The sequence below is a fragment of the Pseudonaja textilis genome, chromosome 1 (assembly GCF_049901715.1).
Source record: "Pseudonaja textilis isolate UNSWEBS1 chromosome 1, rPseTex1.2, whole genome shotgun sequence".
NCBI lineage: Eukaryota > Metazoa > Chordata > Lepidosauria > Squamata > Elapidae > Pseudonaja > Pseudonaja textilis.
In genome coordinates, this window is record NC_141990.1 from 112,356,396 (window position 1) to 112,379,834 (window position 23,439).

The 23,439-nt window shown below is 38.9% G+C and overlaps 1 protein-coding gene across 2 annotated transcripts in view; it reads left to right on the forward strand.

Annotated features, from left to right (window-relative positions):
• Positions 1-3,122: 3,122 nt before the first annotated feature.
• The window catches only part of ME1 (malic enzyme 1), a 103,507-nt gene continuing 83,190 nt past the window's right edge, over positions 3,123-23,439 (forward strand). The window contains exons 1-3 of one of the 2 annotated variants that reach the window (XM_087914821.1): positions 3,190-3,379; positions 19,090-19,223; positions 21,371-21,487. Coding sequence is in view for 1 of the 2 variants with exons in the window: in XM_026726776.2 (XP_026582561.1) it covers positions 3,293-3,379; positions 19,090-19,223 (221 nt within the window). In the remaining variant the exon portion in view is untranslated. Of the gene's footprint in view, positions 3,380-19,089; positions 19,224-21,370; positions 21,488-23,439 lie in introns of both variants that reach the window. The other variant, XM_026726776.2, reaches the window with a different exon arrangement.

Genomic DNA, 23,439 nt, shown 5'->3' on the forward strand with positions numbered 1-23,439 from the left:
AGCAGCAGACACCAAACCGGTTTCTGTGTTTGCTACTGTTTGGCTCACCCGCCCGCCTGAGCTCTTACCTGTCCTTTATTTCCTGCTTTTTCAACGTCAGCTGCTTTGCGTGGCACAGCTGAGGTTCATAGAGCAGGAAAAAAGTGGCTTTTCAAATGCTGTGCACCTGCACGCAGCACTTTTCAGCTGTCCAGGCAGCACAGCTTAAGTTTTTTTACACCCATGCACAGCACGCATCAGGCACATGTGCGTGTGAAGTATGCATGCGCGCTATCAGTTGAGGAAAGGCAGAAGAGAGGGTTGAGTTTTGCTGCAATGTAATCATTCTCTTTCTGAGCCCTTTTTTATTGTTTTGTCTTGTGACCTATATCCAGGATACTTTTCAAGACAAATTGACCCCTTTAGGAAAGGTTTTCTTTTGAATCTTCTGTTCTGTGATTTGGGAAGATTGCAAATGTATGTACTGAAGTTCCTGCCATATTTTTCCTCCAATCCTCTTGAAGTAAATGTTGGATTTAACATTTTCCTATAGTTGATTTCTTTTTGGTCAGTCTCTAACAACAGTAAAGCCAGCTTTGCAGTCTCCAAGATCTTTCCTTTTTTCAACACCATTAAGGTATTTTATTAAAATAAACTACTCAACCAGAAAAAAAAATCCAGGTTTTCACTTAAAAAAAAGATATATGTGGTTTGCAAAATACTTTAATATTTATTTATTATTCTGATTTTATAAGTAACTCAAGGCGGCAAACATATGTAAGACTCCTTCCTCCTGCTATTTTCCTCACAACACTGTGAGGTAGACTGTGAGGTAGACTGGGCTGAGAGAGAAGGACTTGCCCAAATCATCCAGCAGGCTTTCATGGGACTAGAACTAGAATTCAGTCTCCTGGTTTCTAGCTAGCACCTTAACCACTACACCAATGCAGTTATCTTTAACACAGTTAACCAATTCTCAGTAGATCTTTTACTTAATAAGAATTTATTTCCATGTTAATATTAAACAATAGCTCTCCTGGGAAAGATAGATAATCTTTCCTGCTGATTCATTAAATGAAATTACACAAACCTGATTCTTAATGAAGTTTAAGGAAATAGCTGGACCTATTTATACTCAGTTGACTATAGAAGGGGCTGCTTACAACAGCAGTAACCTGCCCTTTGTGCTAGATTGAGGCCATATCATCTGAAAACCTTGTCACTAAAAAAAAAACATTGTCTTTTTGGACTTGAAGGTTAAAGTCTGTACAATTTGCTGATCTAGGGAAGGCTTGCTTGCATATTGGTAAGAATATGCAACACACTGAGAGATCAGCTACCTTGATTTCAAGGGACAAGGCATCCTTTTACTATTTGGGACGAAGAGTAACAGTTCAGATTACAAGATAAAATGAATTACTTCATTGCACAACAGTGCTACTTTTTTTTGCTTGCCTTAATGCTAGAAGTATAACCACATGTTATACAGTAATTATTGCTAGATTAACAGTTTGAGCCTGGCACTCATGATCTCATATGGCTAGAAAGCTGACTCAACCAAACCCTCATTCGACTTTTAGAGCATTGAACATAGCCAGAAACATCCTCTGCCTCTCAGCAATTGTTGCATTGGAGCACAGTTGTACACTAAATTTAATGTAACAACATAAATAAATATATCAAGACTGCAATCTATTTTGTGATAAGCAACTAAACACTGGGCTGTAAAAGCATTCTTACCTCATCCTTTTAAACTTACTTTTTACTAAAGGAAAAAAGATGTTTGATTCTAGAACTGCTTCTAAATAAAACGGCAAGAGATTTTCTTTATAATAACAGATTTTCTTTGCTTTTGCTGGAAATGGGAAATAGAATGACAGAATTAAGTAAACTAAACTATATTTACATAAATTGCACTAGCAATACTGTAGGCTCTTATAAATTATATGTGTGCTGTTCTTACGGATAAATTATATGTATGCTGAAGAATCCATACTTTCATTAATGTCTTTGATGTCTCTGCAAGCTTAGCACACTCACCAGCACATAGTTAAGTTGTAAACTGACACCATCTTAGGTAAATTATAAAATGATGTGACAGAAAATGTTTCCAGAAAGTACAAGAGGTATTTCCTGACATTTACAAATTAAACATCTATGCATTTTCAAGGCTGATCCTTGAAGCCCAAAGGGTGGTTGGCCCAAACAACTTTTGTGAAAAGTTTTGTCTCCACAAAAATAGTGTACATTACAAAATATTAGCATTTTAAAACTCCAAAAGCTTTTGCCTAATGAAGAGATGTTGACCACAGATTAAATACCAGGACCCAAACTGAATCTGGTTGCCAAGTATTATAGACTATTAAATAGGCTGGACAATATATTTAATGGTTGGAGAGATTATGCCATTACTGTATTAATTTGCAAACGGTGGTGTTGTGAATTAAGTGTAATGAAAGAAAATATGCTCAAATAGTAAAGCAATTAAATGCATACAATTGTTTTTCTTTTATTCATTAGTTAAGAAATATATGAATACAAGTAGCCTTCTCACACAGTTCTTGCTCCAAAATCACTATTGTTTTGTACACAGAACTTAAATTTGCTGGAAATATTTTACTATTTATGGCAGATGGTAACCATGGTGGGATGGGGATAAGGCCCCCAAATAGCCAATACTAACTCAATTGTGGGTGAGAGTAGGTTTCTGAGAGTATCTGCATTTTATTTTTAAACACATAAACGTGTAGGGCCTATATTTTTTAATTTGCTTCCTATCTCAACACAGGAAGAAATCACACTCTTGGTTTCCACATCCATGACCAGAAGGGCAGCATGCAAGAGCCAGTTCTTTCCTAGTCCCCTATCCTAAAGTTATGGTGACTCTTAACTACCTTTTTATACATCAGCATGCACTCAACCTCACTTGAATATTTGCTCAAGGGGCTTATTTCACTTCAAATTATCTTTTCCCTCTAGATTTCCCAAGGTGCCGCAGGTGGGAACCTAAGGTGCAGGCAAGGAAAACCATGCCACCCGGATCGATGGGAATCTGCGCCCCTCACGGCTAATACCCTCCCCCGGAGAAACACCTGCTTCCAACAAAACTCCTCCGGAATGACTCAGCGACTCCCAACGCCGTGCTGACCTCGGAGAAGGAGGAGGAGGCAGTTGAGGAAGCTCTGTTCCTTCTCCCTCTTCCTCCTCCTCCTCCCAAGAGGCGGCCGCCTCAGCAGCCCCGGCCATAAGCGTCAACCACCGGCAACAGGCGTCTCATCCGCCCCTCCAGCGATTCCCCTGCTCCGCAACGAGCATGGAAGCCGTCGCACCTGCCGGGAGGAGACCTAGGTGGACCACCAAGAGGGGCTGCGATGTTTTACGCGACCCAGCCCTCAACAAGGTTGGCGGGTCGGGCAGGGTGGCTGGATGGAAGCAGGGGGACGCGGCGGGGCGAGAGCGGCTGTCTTGGGGTGGAGAGCAACGGGGGAGCCCAGGTCCGGCTCGCTTCCAGCCCTTCGTTTTTCCCGGGACGGGCTTCCAAAGCAAGGAGAGTTTTCTCTCTGGGCGCCGAGACTCTAAGGCGGCATGACATTTTTTTCCACGCTTTTTTTTTTTTTTGGCTTAGCCGAGCCGGCTTGTATTTTTTTTCTGCGCTGGCTCCGCCTCGGCGCTCGCCCTGTCAGCTAAAAGGGAAACAACAAGTACTGTCGTTCGGCGCAGGAACCAAGCGGCTTCCCTCGTAATTTGAACCCAGGCTCCGTCGATTGGTTGGGCTCTCCTTGGCAGGAACCATCCACGCCGATCTCAGTTGGAGTTTTAACTGTAGACCGGACGGGTTGTGCGTGTAGTGTGTGAAAACGTGTGAAAACAACACAAGATAACACTTCACGTACAAGAAGGCGGCTAGAATGGAAAGGGGGACCGGCTGCTTTTGGCGGCTTAAACACTTAATGCTGAAAATAGCAGGTGAAGCGGTTCCAAGGGACGGAGAGTAACCCCTGTTAAACACTGACAGCTCTTAGTAATAGTAAACAGAAAGTATAATTAGTCCTCGAGTTACGACTACAATTGAGCCCAACATTTATCTTAAATGAGATGTTTGTTCAGTGAGTTGTGCCCCCATTTTACGACCTTTCTTGCCACCGTTGTTAAGTGAATTGCTGCAGTTGGTAAGTTAGTAACGCAGTTGTTAAGTGAATCTGGCTTCCCCATTGTCAGAAGGTCACAGAAGGGATCACATGATCCTGGGACATGGCAATGATCATAAATAAGAGCCAGTTGCCAAGAGTCTGAATTTTTATCACATCATCATGACAATGCTGCAAAGGTCAGAACTCTGAAAAGTGGTCATAAGTCACATTTTTCAGTGCCGTTGTAACTTTGAATGGTCACTGAATGAACTGTTGTAAGTCAAGGACTGCTTGTGTTGTACAGTATACCTTGTTAAGTTAAATTTGTTCTACCCATCCACATTGCTTTCTTAGGGGTACTACCGTAGCTATCTACTGTGTGAACCTTTTCAGTGCATGCATAATGTACACAATCAAACCATAGTTAGCTTTTTCTTCAACAATATCTGGCTTTTTCAGCAAGATTAAGCAATGTCTCTATCATGAGAACGTGCTGTTTCATTTTTCCTGTCAGGGTGCACTATTTCATTTTTTTTTTAAAGTCTGTTTCTACACTACCTCAACTGGCTACAACAATCCAAGCAACATTCTCCATAGCGTTTTCAGCTTCATCTGATTAGAGCGAAACTACCAGACTTTGTGGATCAGGCCACAAAGAGGTGGGGGATGGAATGCAGTGCAATAGAAAAAGGTGCTTAATATGGGATGAGGGTGAAATTTGCCTAACAAGAAAGAAAGCCTAACAGGCTAAATTCACATTGAACTTAAGATCTACGTGGATGTTACTATATTTAAAAAATTTGAGAGCAGGAATCAGTATAACTTTATAAAACTTTCATAATACCATGCCATGTAGTAAAATGGTAAAAATATTTGGTCCATAAAATACATGATAAAAACTTTGGTTAGGGCTTCTTTCATGTAGAAAGCAAAACAAGCATTTCCTCAGGAGAAATAATTTCCCATTAAAATTAATGCATTTATTGGGAATTATTTCTGGAAGAAATAATCATAGGACTGCAGTCATGTTGATGAGAAAAAAATTTAAGTCATATTGTTAAAATAATAAAAATGAAACCTCTGTTATTGTGCAACTAGCTTCTTTCAGCTTTTTTGCTCAAATGGCAGTAATTTGGATATAATTTTCACCAATGCTCTTCCAGGTTGTACTTTTCCAACTTTTAATGGAATTTAGGATTTTTAATTTATTGTGTAATGGTTTTTATTGTATGTCACCCAGAGTTGGCAACCTTATACATTTCTAAAATAAATAAATGCACCTAATATGTTGAACTTGACTATTAATGACTACCTGAACATGTTTAAGTAAAATATGGACATAGTTTGCCACTCTATTTTAAAAAACGTTTTAATCTTATTTACATAGAGCCCTTGGATTTTCTGTATAGTAGTTTTGTTTCTAACTCATATTCAGGTGTGCCTCTACTTAGCTTTTCTCAGATTAGACAAAGTCAGGTAGGTGCTGCCACCTGCTGTGATAATAAGGTGTGCCTGTAGTGCTAAGATGTTACAGGTACTGTAAATTAAATAATATGGAGCATATTCTGCTATATATGATCACTTAGTAAATTTTATTTATCCCTTTCCTCTGTACTTACCTTTATCAATATTTAAGCATATTTCTGCTTAAAAATAATAGCAGTGAAAAATATAGTCTTTCACAAAGAGAAGTTACCAAATTATCAGTGTATTTGCAAGAATATTAAACCACTGAGTATGTTTATATAACATCGAACCATTAGCTAATCATATTTTATATCAGCATGTTTAACAACTCAACATGTGTTGTTTTGTGAACTCAGAAAATTGGAGAAGTTATGCTTTGTGCTTCAACTTTATTTACTGCTTTTCCCTTAAAGCTCTTTTTTTTTTAGTTTTGGGGGTTGGATTTTAAATCTGTACTAGTTGTTGCAAAAGGTACTGAAGAGAAAGTACTATATTTCCATTTGGCAATAGAAGAATGTCATCAATCAAATTCATCCTTTCTCACTGGGGTTTCATGAGAGATTATTAGGACTTCCAAGAGAGTGTGATGGGAAAAATGTATTTTTAAACTTCTCTTGCTGCACAATGCTACTTCTCATAGTCGTGGGAATTTTTATGTGGTATGATTTAGCTGCCAGTTGCGAACTGTCACTTTGCTGTTGTATATGTTGTAAAACATGAGTTTTGTAGGTTATTGTAATACTGATTGTATTACAAAATTTTCATATTTTTAAATGATTTTTATGTAGGGTTTACCTGAGCTGTGAAAATCATTTCAAGGGTTCATCCAGGCAAAATGTTTGAGAAAGGCTGATCTTTTGATCATTACATATTGGTGTGTTGAACTTATATTAATATTATGTTCTTATCTTTATTTTTTTTTTAATTTTATTCCTAGAATCCATCCTAAAATTTATTTGGCTCTGTTTCACCTGATTTCTTTTATCAGTTGGAATATCAGATTTAGAATAGGAATGATAAATTATTTCTCAAGAACTAGATTTGAACATTACCTGTTAAAAAGCTGTGTTTGTTCTTTAAGAAATTTCTAGTTTAGGTGGTTGGATGTTGCCGGTGTCTGACTCTGTAATGATAATGTGAAGATAATCTAGTTCCATCATGTTTGCATACAGTTTAAAAGGCATCCTATACTATATATCTTAAAGATAGCATGTCCTTGTAGCCCTTGATTAAATTTAGGAATAAATGTCACTTTGTAAAAATTCTACAAAGGCCTTGCCTTTAACATCTAACAATCTAGGTGCAATATATGACAATATACCTGACAGAGTAGAACCTAATCTTCTGAACGTCTTTGTAACATTCATACTTTTCAGTCAAAAACTAACATTTAAATATGAGTAAGTGCTTTTTGCAGAGGAAGGAAGATAGACAAACTATCAGTAGTTTAGTTAACTAGAACATTTTCAAGGCTAAGTCAATTTCCTTGTAGAAATAACAGGAAAGTTTGGTGATTTTTTAATTAAATGCTGTGAAAATGATATTTAACTTCGTATTTTCCTTGGAGGTCATTGGCATATTTTCTGTCAACCTTTGAAAATTATAATTAACACTCATTCTTATTTGGAAACAGGAATTGTAATTCCAAAAATAGAAAATTGGGCTATGTCTACTTTATTTCTTTTATAACATATGCAAGATAATTTAGGGAAAATGAAACCACATTCAAATTTTCAAGGATCCTTAAATTTTTTACCTATGTGCAGATTATTTTCCTGAGCATCATTGGGAGCCATACTGCAAAACTGCAAAAAAAAAAAGTCCTTTCTGTTAACAGAGATTTGTATTGTTTATTTTAGTTTCTTTTTTGTTTATAGAATATGAAGCTAGGGCTCAAAAACATCTGTATCTTAGAAGTTCTACCCATTGAGATGCTTTTTGCATCTCCCATGCATGTATTGTGAATCACTCAGAGTCATTTGGAATTGGATAGTGCTAATCAAATATATTTTCAAAGATATTTGATTAGTTCTTCCTCAAATAAATAAAATTAGCCCTTCCTTACACTCTTTTGCACCTTTTGTGCACTCTCCCTGAGCCTCCTACACACGTTATTCCCTTCCCTGCCCAGAAGCAGCCATTTACTTACCTGTACACCTGGGTCTTGCAGTTTTCTACCAGCTTTCCCATTGACTTCAGTTGTGGGGAAACTGGCAGGAAGCTGCCTAGCCTAGCGACTGTGTGATGCAGTTACTGGCAGCCAGGACTCCAAGGATTGTCATTGCTAACTGGTTCATTCTTCCTTTACCACAGAATTGCTTAGTGATGGAAATTCCAGTCCTAATTGCTCTCATATATTGAAGATTGTCTGTATATGTTAAGATTTGCACCTGACGCACCCTGCATTCAATTGCTTCAAAAAAACTTTTAATAATAAAAGTTTTTTTTTTTCATGGAAATCTTAGCAACAAACAGGGAACTGGCATTTTTGAATCATCCTTGAGCTTCTGTTCTGATCTGTCAGCAGCATTTTCCTTTGGGGTGTGTACCTACTCTGATGTGTCAGTCAGGAGTGACAGATACTGCAATTACCTCTTGATGGTTTGGTTCTTTGACTCTACTCAGGTTGATTCAGCACAACAGAATTCAACTTGTACATTATATTGTCACATGTAAATCATATGGTACAATTGCATAATCATATGAACGTCTATTTGTAACAGACATATTGACATGTAAGATGATATAATGCTAAAAGTAGGTGTCACAACTCCAATAAAGAACAGACTGGAGCCGAGACAGCCAGGATGTGATACGACCATATTCTTTCACTTGCCTGGTGTTACCACATGGACGCTATAATGAATATTAGTCAAATAACTAACATCGGCTTCCTGACAAGGAGTGGTGTAATAATAATGATTCATGGCTGAATGTCAAGGGGGTGATGTTGTAATAATGCTAAGAAATAAATGAGGGCACATGGGCTCATTGAGCAGGGGAAAGGTGCAGTTACCAAGTTTCTTTAATTAAAGGATGCCGGATGTTAGGCAGTAAAGCCAGACGGAAGGTGGTTATAGTAATTATATTGTTATCCAAAATGTAACATGTATAAATACAGCTCTGGGTTTCATTGCAACCCAGAGGTGACTTTAAACATAATTTGATAGCTGTTACCTGTTGTGGTGTGGAAGACGAATACAAAACTTCACAAAAGCTATAGGAGTGAGTTGATATCGTTCACCCCCTCAATCTCGGATGAACAGCTGACAGTAGGTGTCATATTGAACCTGGCGTGAAAGCTGGAGGAATGCCATGAGAGCACCTACTGATTTTAATACCAGAAAAGTTGTTATTTGTACTGCAACAATAGCTATTATTTCTTCCTTCTCCTTTATAAATCCCTGGTCTGCCGCAAAATTAACCAGGCAGCCTTGCCTTAGTCCATCTTGTAACTAGCAATTAGATGATCAGCTGTCTGCACACTGCTTTTACTAATGTCTACAGAATACAGTGGTTTCTGAGAAAGTCAGAGGGAGCGAAAGCATGTTGTACATGTAAAGTAGCACATTGAATGTATACGTCAACGGTTGCCCATGTAGTCTCTTATTCTACAACCTTTGCTCTTTTGGAATAAAAACATGTATCATATTGTGAGTATAATGTTGGAGAGGCAGAACAATGATATCACCTTGAATTCTTTGAAAAAAAAAAAGGTGCCCTATCAATTCCTTAAAATACCCGTAGTGGGGAAGTTTTGTTTTTTGCTTATCTCATGCCTTTCATTTCTGACTATAACAAAGTTCTATTTCTTACTATTAGTGAGGTGAGGAGATATTTCTATATTTCAAATTAGTTCATATAGAGATGAAGTGATGGAAATTTAAATTATGCAATTTGAGAGCAATGTAGGCACCTATAGCTGAATATAGTGAATTGTTAAATCATTTTTAGACAGAAATAATGCTTATCATTCCATAATATTGATGTTTAGAGTTCCAGTATTAAAAAATAGGTCTAGACTCCAGAAGGATTTGTGGTTACAAGCTTCTGTAATGCATCTTTCATGCCCACTAAAGAAATTGGTGACAGAATTCCCATGTTCCTTCTTATGGGTTCCATATAGGTTGTAATCTGTATAAATAAGTATGAAAAAAGGAAGGGCAAAGTTCAAATAATCTCTACTGTATTAGTTACTGTCAAATGCAGAGATGGTTTTGACTGTCTGTATACTACTAAATCTTGTGTGTTTGCTGGATTCATAACCTACAATTGGGCAGACTTGGAAGGCATATGGCAACAATTATTGGACCAAGGTAACTCAATGGATTAACTTACAGAATCCTAGGATTCATGACTCCTGTGGGAATGAAATTTGGGAAAGTTGTTGCCACTTCAGCACCATCACTACCCAGCTGTGGTCAGCTGCACTCACATGTTTATCATTTTCAATGTTGCCTGACAGCTTCCCTCAAGTCGTTGGGGAAGTTTGCATGGAGAAAGTCAATGGACAACTCGGCAGGGAAGGTTGCAAGTGCACCCTTTGTATTTCAGTACTGTATTTAGTATTTATTTGATTTGTTAATCGCTTACAAGATACAGGTATAAGAATAAATATAGTTTTGAATACAAGAGATAGATACTTATAAGAAAAATAAAAAAAAACCAATAGGACAGGGACGGTAGGCACGATTGGTGTGCTTATGCATGCCCCCTACAGATGTCTTTGCACATTCCCTTGCACCTTCCCCACCTTGCATTCACCATTTACTGTCTGCTGGCTTTGGATGTGCAGCTTCCTGCCTAGGAAGCTTGTAGGGAGAAAGTCAATGGGAAATCGGACAGACTAGTAAGTTTCCCCCACCTGTAGATTCTTGGCTGGTCCCTCTGCACTCAAGCTGCAGTGGTCCCTTGCAAACTTTGCTCTTTTCCCTGCCAGGTAGCAGCCACTTACATGCCTTCTGGAAAGGGAAGAGAGAAAAGGGCGGGGGGGGAGAAAAGAATATACAGTACTTGCCATAAGCCTTTGTGCATCACTCTAAATTAAGTAATTTGTTTTGCTTTCGCTTTAGTACATTAAACTTTGCTATTACGCTTGATAAACCACAACTTGGATGTGTCCATCCAATTGTGATTGATTCAAGAAATCATGACTAAATAAAAGATGGCTTAGAGTGATAAGTGGTCATTAAGTATGATAATTCAAACATATTGTTTGAGTCTTGACATTTTACAAGGATATAGCCATACGATTCTGTATACGTTTGAAATGCATCAGCATATTTAGGATGTCTTCCTTGTATCTTTCCAAGATGCTCAGAAATTAAAGGTGTATTTTTCCCCCCGAAAGCATTGTTGATACATTTATTAGAAGGTTTGATTTGTAGTCAAATAATTATAAAAGACAGAGATCTAGAAAAGAATTGCGTAGATGCGATATGTTTCAACTACTTTGATTTCAACACAAGAGAATTGCACATGGGGATTATTGATGTGAGCATAAAACAGCTTTGACTTTTAAAAGCTGTCTGGACTTGGTCCATGAACAACTCTTGAGGGATGGCTATAGATAAATCTTTCTTTGGCCACATGTGCTGGACTAGATATACCATCTGAATTCCAAAAACCAAAAGAGGGTAACAAAATTTTAATTTATTTTGTTATTTTTACTAAAGTTTCTGGGCTGGTATTATATCTTTTAAAAATATTCAGATTATTGGCCTTCTGTATATTTTAAATGCTATTACTGTAATAAGTTTCCAAAGAATCGTTTGCATATTATTCTCAGTTTTGAATTCAAACTGTACACAACTGCATACTGTATTCTGAAATTAAATTCAAATTAATTAAAATTTAATTAATTAAAGTGAAAATAATGATTTCATGAATGAGACTCAGTTTTTAGTAAGGTACTTAGTGGTTAAGATAAGTCCTTAGCCTGATCAGAGGTTGCATGCATAATGAATGCATTTCAAATCCAGCATAGTTAAGTATAAATATCATTATTTACCTTCACATTGGGTGAACTATGATCCATAATTAAGAAAAAATTCAGCATAACACTATGGTAGAATATTTTTTCATTTTACAAATTCTTGTCAAATTCTTTATATATTTCTGTATTCATACAGAATTCTAGTCATCAAAATAAATTATGTCATATGTTAATTTATATGGCATTTTTGTTCATAGACTATCATAAATTAAGTTATTTAATTGTATACATTTGTATTGTATTTTGATTTCACATCAGCAACATGATTACACCAGAAAGTTAGTGTTTCCAAAAATAATGTCACTAGCAGGATTAAAAATTTTTTTACTACCAGTTCCGTGGGCATGGCTTGGTGGGCGTGAGAGGAGAAAGATACTGTAAAATCTCCATTTGCACCTCACCCCTGGGGGAAAAGAAGACCCAGCCGATCAGCTGGGATCGGGAGGCAGAGAATAGATGGGGGCGGGGCCAGTCAGAGGTGGTATTTATCGGTTCTCCAAACTACTCAAAATTTCCGCTACCGGTTCTCCAGAACTGGTCAGAACCTGCTGAATACCACCTCTGGATAATGTTCTCATAAGTTTAATACGTGGATTTGTGGGTGATAAGTGTGTGCAATTGAATATGATTTTCTGAAGACAAAAGTGGAAAGGAATCCTACAAAATGTGGCAACTCTGTGTACCTTACTATTTGCTCTTTACTGTGAAACATATAAACGTCATTTGATCTTATCAGGATGCTTTAACAAAATAAGTTAGAAGCATTGTGATTTATGTATTTTATTTTACAGCAAGACATATTTGTATATGCCTAGGGAGACATTCTCTTAGGGATTAGATTCAGGGTTTTTTGGGGGGGAGGTGTAAAATTTATCACTCTCTTTGCCATGTTGCCCATGGTAACACATTTCCCTCCACCCTGCCCAACCAGGGGACCTCCCCCTCTTCTAAGGATTCTGTGAATTGCAGAGAATGTGGCGGAGCAGATAGGTTTGGCTTTTCTTCCCCTCACACTGTCCTTTGCAGATGATAGAAGCAGCATTTGGATCTTCACAGAGTACTATTTTACAAGAGCTGAATACAAAAATTAAACCTGCACTGAAGACCTGGAAGAGAGGATTACTGCAGCAATGATTTAAAAGTCTAACAAATATTTTCCCATTATCCTCTTTGCACCCATAATATTATGGTCCCATAAAACAAAGGTTAAATCCTTGTTATTCCAATAACAACCTTGGCTGACTTTCTATTCTTCAGTCTTGTTATTCTGGAATATTTTCTGATCTCATGTGGAGCTTATAAAAATTCAGCAGGAAGCTAGGAATGTATCTTCCATTTCCAGTTTTTGCTAAAAACAAAAGAAGGAAATAAATTGTTAGAGATATAATAGTAATTAGTAAGCCATGCAACATTGATGGAATTTTGCATGGGCTTTCATTAGAAAAATGCCAGTTTGGCTTAAAAAAAATAATCTTCCATTATATTTTGAGTATAACACGTAGTAATGGATCCTGTGGCTCCTAGTTGGGAAAAAAGCTTAATCTGTTTGTATAATTACTTACTAAAGGGAGTAGAAATCTCATCACAGTATCCATAGCTCCTTCTGTTGTAGTAAGATAATATCAGTATATTCTAATCATCTGGGCACTGTTTATACGAGTTGAGTTTATTCCTCATTTTCCACTATGTCAGTGATTGTGACTGTTTAGAGTTCATAATTTTAGTATCAATAACCAGCCTTATTTGTTTGTTTCCTCTCTTTGCTGTTTCCCCATTTCTTTTTGTAACATCTTCTTTGATGAAGAGATTTGAAGATATTTTATACAGTTTTATCTTTGTTTGGCATGTTAAAGTGGAAATTGAATTTATTGCCTCAATCACAGAATGTTTCCAAGGGTTCCCCAGCAAAAAAAGAGAGCGTAACCTGGTTAAGCCGAAACCTCTATCATATGCTAGTCTACGCAGAGAATGCATAGTCCTTCATTATACATTTTTCACTTAAGCCACATCCCAGGAAAAACAGAAAGAAGGTGCTTTGAATCATCCTATTAAAAACTTGAAATACAGCCAGTGGTGGGGATTCATTTTTTTTACTACTGGTTCTGTGGGCAGGACTTGGTGGGCGTGGTGTGGCTTGATGAGCATGGCAGGGGAAGGATACTGCAAAATCTCATTCCCTTCCCATCTGCTTTCCAGCTCTGTTCTTCTGTGCAGGGCAACAAAAGAAGATCCAGCCGATCAGCTGGGACTCGGGAAGCAGAGAATAGATGGGGGCAGGGCAAGTCAGAGGTGATATTTGCCGGTTCTCCAAACTATTCAAAATTTCCGTCACCGGTTCTCCAGAACTGGTCAGAACCTGCTGAATACCACCTCTGAATACAGCCTATTACAAAGTTTGCGCCAGTCCAGAAACACAAAAAAGGTAGACATGTAAAAATGCAGTTTTTTAGGTGAGGAAAATTTAATAAGAAATTCCCTTATTAAGTCAATTGTCAAATCTTTATTTTAAAAAAAGGAATACAAAGAAGATAGCAACCACACAGAATTCCAAACAAAATCACATTATTAGCTTAACTGAATTAGAGTATTTACTTATTATGGCCTTTTAAGATTTTAACTTTGGAATTTGTTCGAAGTTCATTGTAGAGGGATCGTCTGGGGAACAATTATGTGGTCCTTTTTGTTGATTATTATGCAGGCCTTGCTATTGTTACTGCTTTCTATTTTTTTGAGCAATATCAGTTTTATAGAATGTGGAGAATAATGGAAAAACAAAGATAGTCTTTGGAGAGGTTGTGAGTTCATTCCTTCAATCAAGTAAATGCTTGATCTCTGATACCATTAAATTTACTAGTTCATCAACATTTATCTAGTTAGTTTTCTATAATACATACTGTCACAATTTCCAGTGTAGGTCACTTCCGGATATTTCAAACATTGTACAATATTTTGATATTATGTAAATAACCTAAGCAAAAAGGAGCTTTTTGTAGTGAAAGGTAGCTTTGTGCTGTTATAAGTGTAGAAAATATGATAAGACAAAATAATTAAGTGTGAGCCAACAGTGGAAGTGTATACCCATAACAGAATTTCCTACTTGTTATATGTTAGTTAGACTAGCTCATACTTTTCATATGTTAGTAAAGAGGATCAAAGATGAAAATCTCATGTGTTTACTATCTATTAGTACAAGAGTATAGAATTATTTCCTAGTCTCATTAACCAGTAACTTGAAACCATCACATTTAGAGACGGAAAGCAGAATAATCTCAGAAGACAGTCACAGGAGAGAAAAGTCTATTTTTCAGACAGTGTTACTGTCTGGCTCCTACATATTCCACTATAGATATCATAACTAACATAACAGACTTGTGGGAATTTTTTTCTTACTTCTAAAATATTATGAAAATCACAATGTTTTCAGAATAATATAAATCATTTCATATGGCCACTAGCTGTGGCCTTAAAAACATGATTGACTTATGATCAGCTCTAGATGTGGTAATATAATTATTTCCTCTCTAAGTTTTTATAGTGTTTATCTAAAGCTTTCTATGCTTTCTGGCTGACGGTTTGGTCACTTTTGAATGCTGATGGTGCTTTCACTCTAGTAGTAGCATGAGATGGGTCTACAACCCACACAAGTGGCTCAGGTAGTGCAGCTCATCCAGGATGGCACATCAATGCGAGCTGTGGCAAGGTTTGCTGTGTCTGTCAGCGTAGTGTCCAGAGCATGGAGGCACTATCAGGACACAGGCCAGTACATCAGCAGACGTGGAGGAGGCCGTAGGAGGGCAACAACCCAGCATCAGGACCGCTACCTCCGCCTTTGTGCAAGGAGCGACAGGAGGAGCACTGCCAGAGCCCTGCAAAATTATCTCCAGCGGGCCACAAATGGGCATGTGGCTGCTCAAACGGTCAGAAACAGACTCCACGAGGGTGGTATGAGGGCCCGACATCCACAGGTGGGGGTTGTGCTTACAGCCCAACACCGTGCAGGACGTTTGGCATTTGCCAGAGAATACCAAGATTGGCAAATTCGCCACTGACATCCTGTGCTCTTCACAGATGAAAGCAGGTTCACACTGAGCACATGTGACAAACGTGACAGGGTCTGGAGATGCCGTGGAGAACGTTCTGCTGCCTGAAACATCCTCCAGCATGACCGGTTGGGCAGTGGGTCAGTAATGGTGTGGGGTAGCATTTCTTTAGGGGGCTGCACAGCACACAGCACATGTGCTTGCCAGAGGTACCGAGATGAGATACTCAGACCCCTTGTGAGACCATATGCTGGTGCGGTTGGCCCTGGGTTCGTCCTAATGCATGACAATGCTAGACCTCATGTGGCTGGAGTGTGTCAGCAGTTCCTGCAAGATGAAGGCATTGATGCTATGGACTGGCCCGCCCATTCCCCAGACCTGAATCCAATTGAGCACATCTGGGACATCATATCTCGCTCCATCCACCAACACCACGTTGCACCACAGACTGTCCAGGAGTTGGGGGATGCTTTAGTCCAGGTGTGGGAGGAGATCCCTCAGGAGACTATCTGCCACCTCATCAGGAGCATGCCCAGGCATTGTAGGGAGGTCATACAGGCATGTGGAGGCCACACACACTACTGAGCCTCGTTTTGACTTGTTTTAAGGACATTACATCAAAGTTGGATCAGCCTTAGTGTTTTTTTCCACTTTAATTTTGAGTGTAACTCCAAATCCAGACCTCCATGGGTTACTAAATTTGATTTTCATTGATAATTTTTGTGTGATTTTGTTGTCAGCACATTCAACTATGTAATGAACAACGTATTTAATAAGAATATTTCATTCATTCAAATCTAGGATGTCTTATTTTTGTGTTCCCTTTATTTTTTTGAGCAGTATATAAAATCATACATTGCAATGTCCTACCTGTCAACAAGTACTTCAGCTTCAACCATAACAATACAAGAGCAAACAATAGATACAAACTCAAGGTTAATCGCACCAGACTTGATCGCAGGAAATACGACTTCAGCAACAGAGTAGTCAATGTCTGGAATACTCTACCTGACTCTGTGGTTTCTTCCCCAAACCCCCAACACTTTCACCTTAGACTGTCTACTATTGACCTCACCCCTTTCCTAAGAGATCTGTAGGGGGGGTGCATAAGCATACCAACGTGCCTACCGTGCTGTCCTATTGTTTCTTTTATTTTTCTTATATGTATCCATGTATTCATAACTATGTTTTTACTTATACCTATTATCTTGTAAGCAATTGACAAACCAAATAAAATAAATAGGAAGCTCCCCAAAATGGGTGGGGGCGGCAAAAAAGCAAAAAAAAAGCCACACCCACCCAGTTACATGGCCACGCCCACCAAGCTACACCCACAGAACCAGTAGTAAAAAAATTTGAATCCCACCACTGATCCACTTAATGGTGTGGGCCAATGTTTTAGGTTCTACATCACATGCATAGGCACAGATACAAATAGAGCCTTCTCTTTTTAATGCTTTTTGTCTCAAAATATTGTGATGGAGTTACACCTGTTTGCCATTAGTCAGTTAACTGAGCCTTTGATTAGGAAATTAATTTTTTCAAGAAATGAGCAAATGACCTAGGGTATCTCTCTTGAATGTAATGCTAAATGAGTCCTAGATAGGACTCTAAGGAAGAGTCAACTGAATAATATTCAGTGAATTTATTTGTGTAGAATCTTTCCCTCTACTTTTTACAAATAAGTAGTCCACGACTTACAACAGTTCATTTAGCGACTGGTAGAAGTTACACTTGTACTGAAAAACAATGACATGACAATTTGTCACACTTAATGACCATTGCAGCATCCCAACGTGATCAAAATGTAGAAACTTGGCAACTGACTCATATTTATGACTGTTGCAATGTCCTGGGCTAATGTGATTACCTTTTGTGAAATTCTGACCAGCAAAGCCAATGGAGAAGCCAGATTCACTTAACAACTGTGTAACTAATTCAAAAACTGCAGTGATTGACTTAACAACTGTGACCAGAAAGGCAGTAAAATGAGCCAAAACTCATTTAACCAAGGTCTTTCTTCACAATAGAAATGTTGGGCTCAATTGTCGTCATAAGTCAAGGACTACTTGTATTCATTTCAGATGTTCTCACTACCATTGTATTGACAGTAACCATGAATAAGACTTAACCTGAAAATATTGTAAATAAGCGTAACATATTAAATTTTAAAATATTTGTCATCCTTTTTGCCATGTAGTATACAAAAGAATATAATTCAGGCTATTGAAAGGTTTGTTGCTGAATTCAGCAGATTGATTTTCAATATTGTGTAAAAAAAAGCCTAAAATGAAAAAAAAATATTTTAAAGGCAGATTTGACATGTTTAAGAACTAATCTCTCTCTGTAACTAACAGCAATAATCTTAAAGTAAAGCTCATGTGTAAACTCTATTTATGAAAGAATATAGTTCTTTCAGTGATGCAACCTTTCTCACATTTCCTTCCATATATCCTGCACATATTTATATAACTTAGCAGAAAAGAAAGAATGTAGTTTATATTTTTTAGAAACAGAAAAAGATCATATTTGAAAAAAAAAGATGAAATAAGTCAAGATGTAAAAATCGTTTATTTTCACATGATGTGAGAACAAATAATGTGTGGTCCAATCAATAATATATAGATTTCAGGACTATTGTGAAGCTGGCCAAAACAAATGAATATTTGACATACAAATTCAAATGATCTTTGGAAATTATGTTTACCACTGAGCTCAGGTTTCTGATTTGGCTGCAAGTGGTTCAAATTTTCGCAGTGTGGTTTCAATTAAACATGTTTTCTTTAAAATGAATCAAATCTTTCTGCAGTCACGGAAACTTTGTAAAATAGTTTTAACACCTGCAATTTTCACATTCTTGGGTTTCCCCCATTTCTTCCTGGTTGTATTTGAGGTACTGGAGAAATGATTTAATTGAACAGATTTATAGGAACATTAGTTTAACTTTATTGATGTGGTCACATTAGAATGGACACTTATGATCCATTTTCTTGTCACAGTAATATTAAACCAAAAGCCTAAACATTTGAAGGACCCCAGGTAGTAGGTGTGGTATGATGGATAAGGTAGTAGACTAAGCAGGGGAAACCGGGTTTATATCAACTCTTGATCTTTATAGTGATTGAGCAGCTTGGATCACTTAACTCTCCAACCAATGTACCTCACAGAGTTGCTATCTAGGAAGAGCAAGCGTTGTGTGTGTGGGAGAAGGATTTAGCATATATTTTAGAAGCATAACATGATTATATAGTAAAACGTGTAGATGATAGATGGATGGATAGATAGATAGATAGATAGATAGATAGATAGATAGATAGATAGATAGATAGGTAAATAGGTAGATAGGTAGATAGGTAGATAGGTAGATAGATAGAGGCACTGTTGAACAGTATTGATTTGTCTAGCAAATATACCTCCATGTTTTAAAAAAGTTATTCACTAAAATTATTATTGTTTGTTTGCTTGTTTTTCTATACAGGGCCTGGCTTTTACTCTGGAAGAGAGACAGCAGCTTAATATTCATGGATTACTACCTCCCTGTTTTTTCAGTCAAGACATGCAAGTTTTAATCGAACTGAAAAAATTTGAAAGACAAGCAACTGACCTGGATAGGTGAAGTCTTCAAGGGGCATGCTTATTTATCTTTCTACTGTGGGGGAAATTTTTATAAACACCTCATTCAATTACATATTTTTCATGCATTCCCCCTCTTTCATTCACAGCTCCAACACTCAAGGTCTATGCATCTTAATTTCTGATTTTCTTCCAGGATCATATATACAAATATACTCCACCATGCATGTTTTCCTGCATTTACCTATCTTGCCTGTTGTAACATCTTTGTTTCACCCTTTGTTTCCTCCCAAATTTTCTTCCTTCCCAAATTTCAGTCTTTTTTTTTCTTTTTCATTTAAATGGATATTTTTGCACCCTTTTTAACAAAAATAAATAGGTCTGTTCTTTCTTTGAAGCCACAAGATATGTTTCATTCGCCATCTGCCATTTCTACATCTTGATAAACTCTATAACAGCATTGGTGAACCTTTTCAGCACAGGGTGCTGGCAGGGGAGCGCTGGAAACCGGAAGAGCAGCTCCCCAGCAGGCACATGCGGGAGCGCTGGAAACAGGAAGAGCAGCTCCCTGGTGCAGATGTGTGCCAACCAGTTGGTCTTTGCACGTGCCTGTGCACCAGAAAACGGAAGACCAGCTGGCTGGCATGCATGCGCATACCGGAAACCAGAAGCTCAGCTTCCCGGTTTGCACATGCACACTGGGGAGCTGCTCTTCCAGTTTCTGGTCTCCCGCATGCATGCGTGCGCCGGAATCCAGAAGAACCACGGGCAGCAGCCGGCGTGCCCAGAGAGATATGCTTTGCGTGCCACTTCCGGCACACATGCCATAGGTTCACCATCACGGCTCTATAACTTTGTGTGGTCTCTACAGGCAATAAGGCCAAATAAAGCCGAATTATTAGAAGATATATTTCCTCTTTGAAATACTTTTGGCTGTCCATTTTGAAAATTAAATTTCAAAGAATCAGAGAGAATTTTTGTGGTCAAGTGGGCAGAAGCATCTTTAAGGATTGTGCTACCTACTTCCTGAACAGATGAATCATTTATATGAATCGTTTATAACTAGTCCCAATCAGTTTTGCATGTTTGTGTGGCTGTTGCGTGGTGGTATGAGGAAGTGTTGGAGAGGTACTATGCAAGTCAAGGAAGATGTGTGGGTGTCCAGTGTGGCATGAGTGTAGAAGGGATGAGGGATGTGTAGGTGGAGAGACTTACCCCAGAGATGTGCAACCTTCCCTACTGGCTTCTCCACTGATTTTCTGGGGAAGCCAGCAGGAAGTTTGTAAATAATGATCATATAATCCTGGAGCACTTGACAACCAGTCATAAGTGCAAACAGGTTGCCAAGCACTCAGATTTCTATGATGTGACTGTGGGGGTGCTTGGACAGCCAGAAATCTGATGACTAATCATAATCACCGTTAATTCAGTGCCGTCATAACTTGGAATGGTCACTGATTGAATGATCATAGGTTGAGGGCTAATTATATGTATGCATGTGGTATATTATAATAATGCTAAATATTTGTAAAAGGCTTTGATTTTTCTAGACCGTCTTAGAAAATAGCTAAAAATATGTGTCCATCAGGTTTAGTACATAAGATCCAGATTAATTCCAAAAGCAAAGAATGCTTCATATAAAACTGAATCTAAAACATACAGATCAGCCAAAAATAGCAAACAAAAAATTCCCAAGCCATATGTCAAGTTCACATGCATATTTTTGATTGAGGAGTCATGTATGACTATCAACAGAAAGGATTATTAGTGATAAGGGAATCTGACCAAACCTTTGAACATTTGAAACTTTGCCAACTAATTTTCTACCCATAGAGAAATATTAGCCTTAGCTGAAATGTTATTTGTGATTGTAATGCAAGGTAAATATCATATAACATGCAGGAAACCATTAGTGCAATAACATTTAATAAGACATAAACTAGAGATGCAAAAGTTTATTTCTTTAAAATGATTTAATGTGAAAGACCTCACACAGATTGGACCTCCCAAGTGTTTGATATGATTATAATAAATAGCAAACTTACCAAAAATCAGAGTTTCAAACTTCCTTCAATCAAGTTTAAAAGCTTTTAAGTGTAGCTTCTGAAAGAGCCATCTGATTTCCCCTGATCAGTTCATGAATGTTTCTTTCTTTTCTTTTTTTACCTTTTTACGTCCAAAAGCAGGACTGCTGGGGAAAAGCAAGGGCAAGCATGAAAGAGCTGAAACTTCTCACTTTCTGTTTTATTTGATTCCATTCCAAGCTCTGGAAGCAACAATAGTTAATAATAGTTATTGTTAGTGTAAGTAGTAATCATATGTCTGTTCTTTTCTCTCTTAAATATATTTTCCTCTCATCCATAGAGATGTTGTGGGTTTTGAAAGAGATTAAGGGAGGACAGGCAATTTTATTACTATTAATAAAAGCTAGTTAGCTGACTCAACCATGCTAAATTAGATTGGCATGCTCAGAATTTCACTTCCGCTTCTATTTTGGTTACCTCTAGTTGGTTTGCAAGCACTGCTCTGAGATCACTCTCTGCTTTTATAAACATCCACTCCCTCATCAGAAAAATGGTTACATGAACCTTGTGAAATATTTTTTTAAATGAGGAGTTGGAATACTTCCTTCCTTTTACACTTTTTTTTTCATATTTTCACTCATTGCTTTTTTTTAAAGTGGGAACTATTAAAAAAAAGATCCATTATCAAGGACAAAGGGTATGCATGGGTAGCTTGGCCTTGATACATTACACATGTGGACATCTTAAAGACATATTATGCCATTGCCTTATGGAAGCAGAATATAGCGCCCCAGGGTTCCGTTATAGAATTTTCAGCTATTCTTTACAGTCTCTTCTCTCTTGGTAGTTCTAGAAAACCAATAACAAAATGAATGATGGGGATACTGCGACTGATGTGAAGAGCCTATGTCCCTTTAGCTTAGCATATTTTTCCGTCTATAAGACGCCCTCATGCATAGGATACCCCCCCTTTTCTTGCCTAAATTCAGAAATCAATATTTTAAGCAATTGGAAGTTTCTCTCCTGAGGCGAGTTTGCAGAAATAACGTATTGGCAGTTTTGCAACCGCAGATCTCCTCTCTGCCCCCCATGTGTAAGACACCCCTCCATTTTTAGGTACTATGTTTCTCCAACAATACGGCCTCCCCCAATAAGAAGTCCCAGCATGTTTTATCGGCATAAAATCAAATTAAGCCCCTCCCCCCAAATTAAGGCCTATATTAAACATGCGAAATGGAGGGGAATGGCGGATATGGTGCTGCCTGCGTTGACTTTGGCGTTGGTGGGGCACTTCATATCAGGAGACCTTCCGCCACTGTTGCTTTCCATTCTCCCCATGCTGCTGCGGCGTTTCGAGCAACACCGCAGCATTTGGTGCAGCCACATGCTGCCAGCCAGGGCTCCTCCCTGCAACCAGAGCCTGGCAGAGACACTCGGCTTCAGGCGCTCCTGTTGCCACCTTCCCTTTGCCTTTGAAGGCAAAGCCAATTCTTTAAAAACCTACTACTGGTACGACAAAGCCAGGGCCTCCGCTCATCCCGCCAGGGCCGCACCAGAGCCGTGCGGGCTGGGCAGAGCCGGGAAAGCGAGCTGCGGGTGCACACCCGCCTGCCAAGTGAAAGAGCCGGGCCGACCCGAGCTTGGCTTCCTTCCCAAGTCCCTGCAGCCCAAACCTGAAGGGGCCACTGGGAGAGGCCGCCCAAGGCAGTGATAGCGCCCACCTATCCGTGGACAAGGAGGCAAGGCGACGGCCTGCACTGCATCCTCCGAGCTGAGCCCCGCCGAGTCAGTGCCTCTGCCCAATGCCCGTGCCGCTGCAGCATTTGGAGTTGCCGGTGCATTTGGAGATGCGTGGGAACAGGGACAGGCTGGGCAAAGGGTGGAAAGGAGAGGCAGCTTTGGGCTCTCTCCTCCAGACCTGCCAGCCAGGGAAGCAGTGCTGCCGTCGCCTCGCCTCCCTGTCCGCGGACAGGTGGGCGCTATCACTGCCTTGGGCAGCCTCTCTCGGTGGCCCCTTCAGGTTCAGGCTGGCGGGACGTGGGAAGGAAGCCAAGCTAGGGGCGGCACGGCTCTTTTGCTTGGCAGGTGGGCGTGCACCTGCGGCTCGCTTTCCCATCTCTGCCCAGCCCGCATGGGTCTGGCATGGCCCTGGCGGGATGAGTGGAGGGCCCAGTGGGGAGGCACTCGCTGCCTTGCAAGAGCTCCACCGCGAGGCAGGAGGGCCCGCTTGT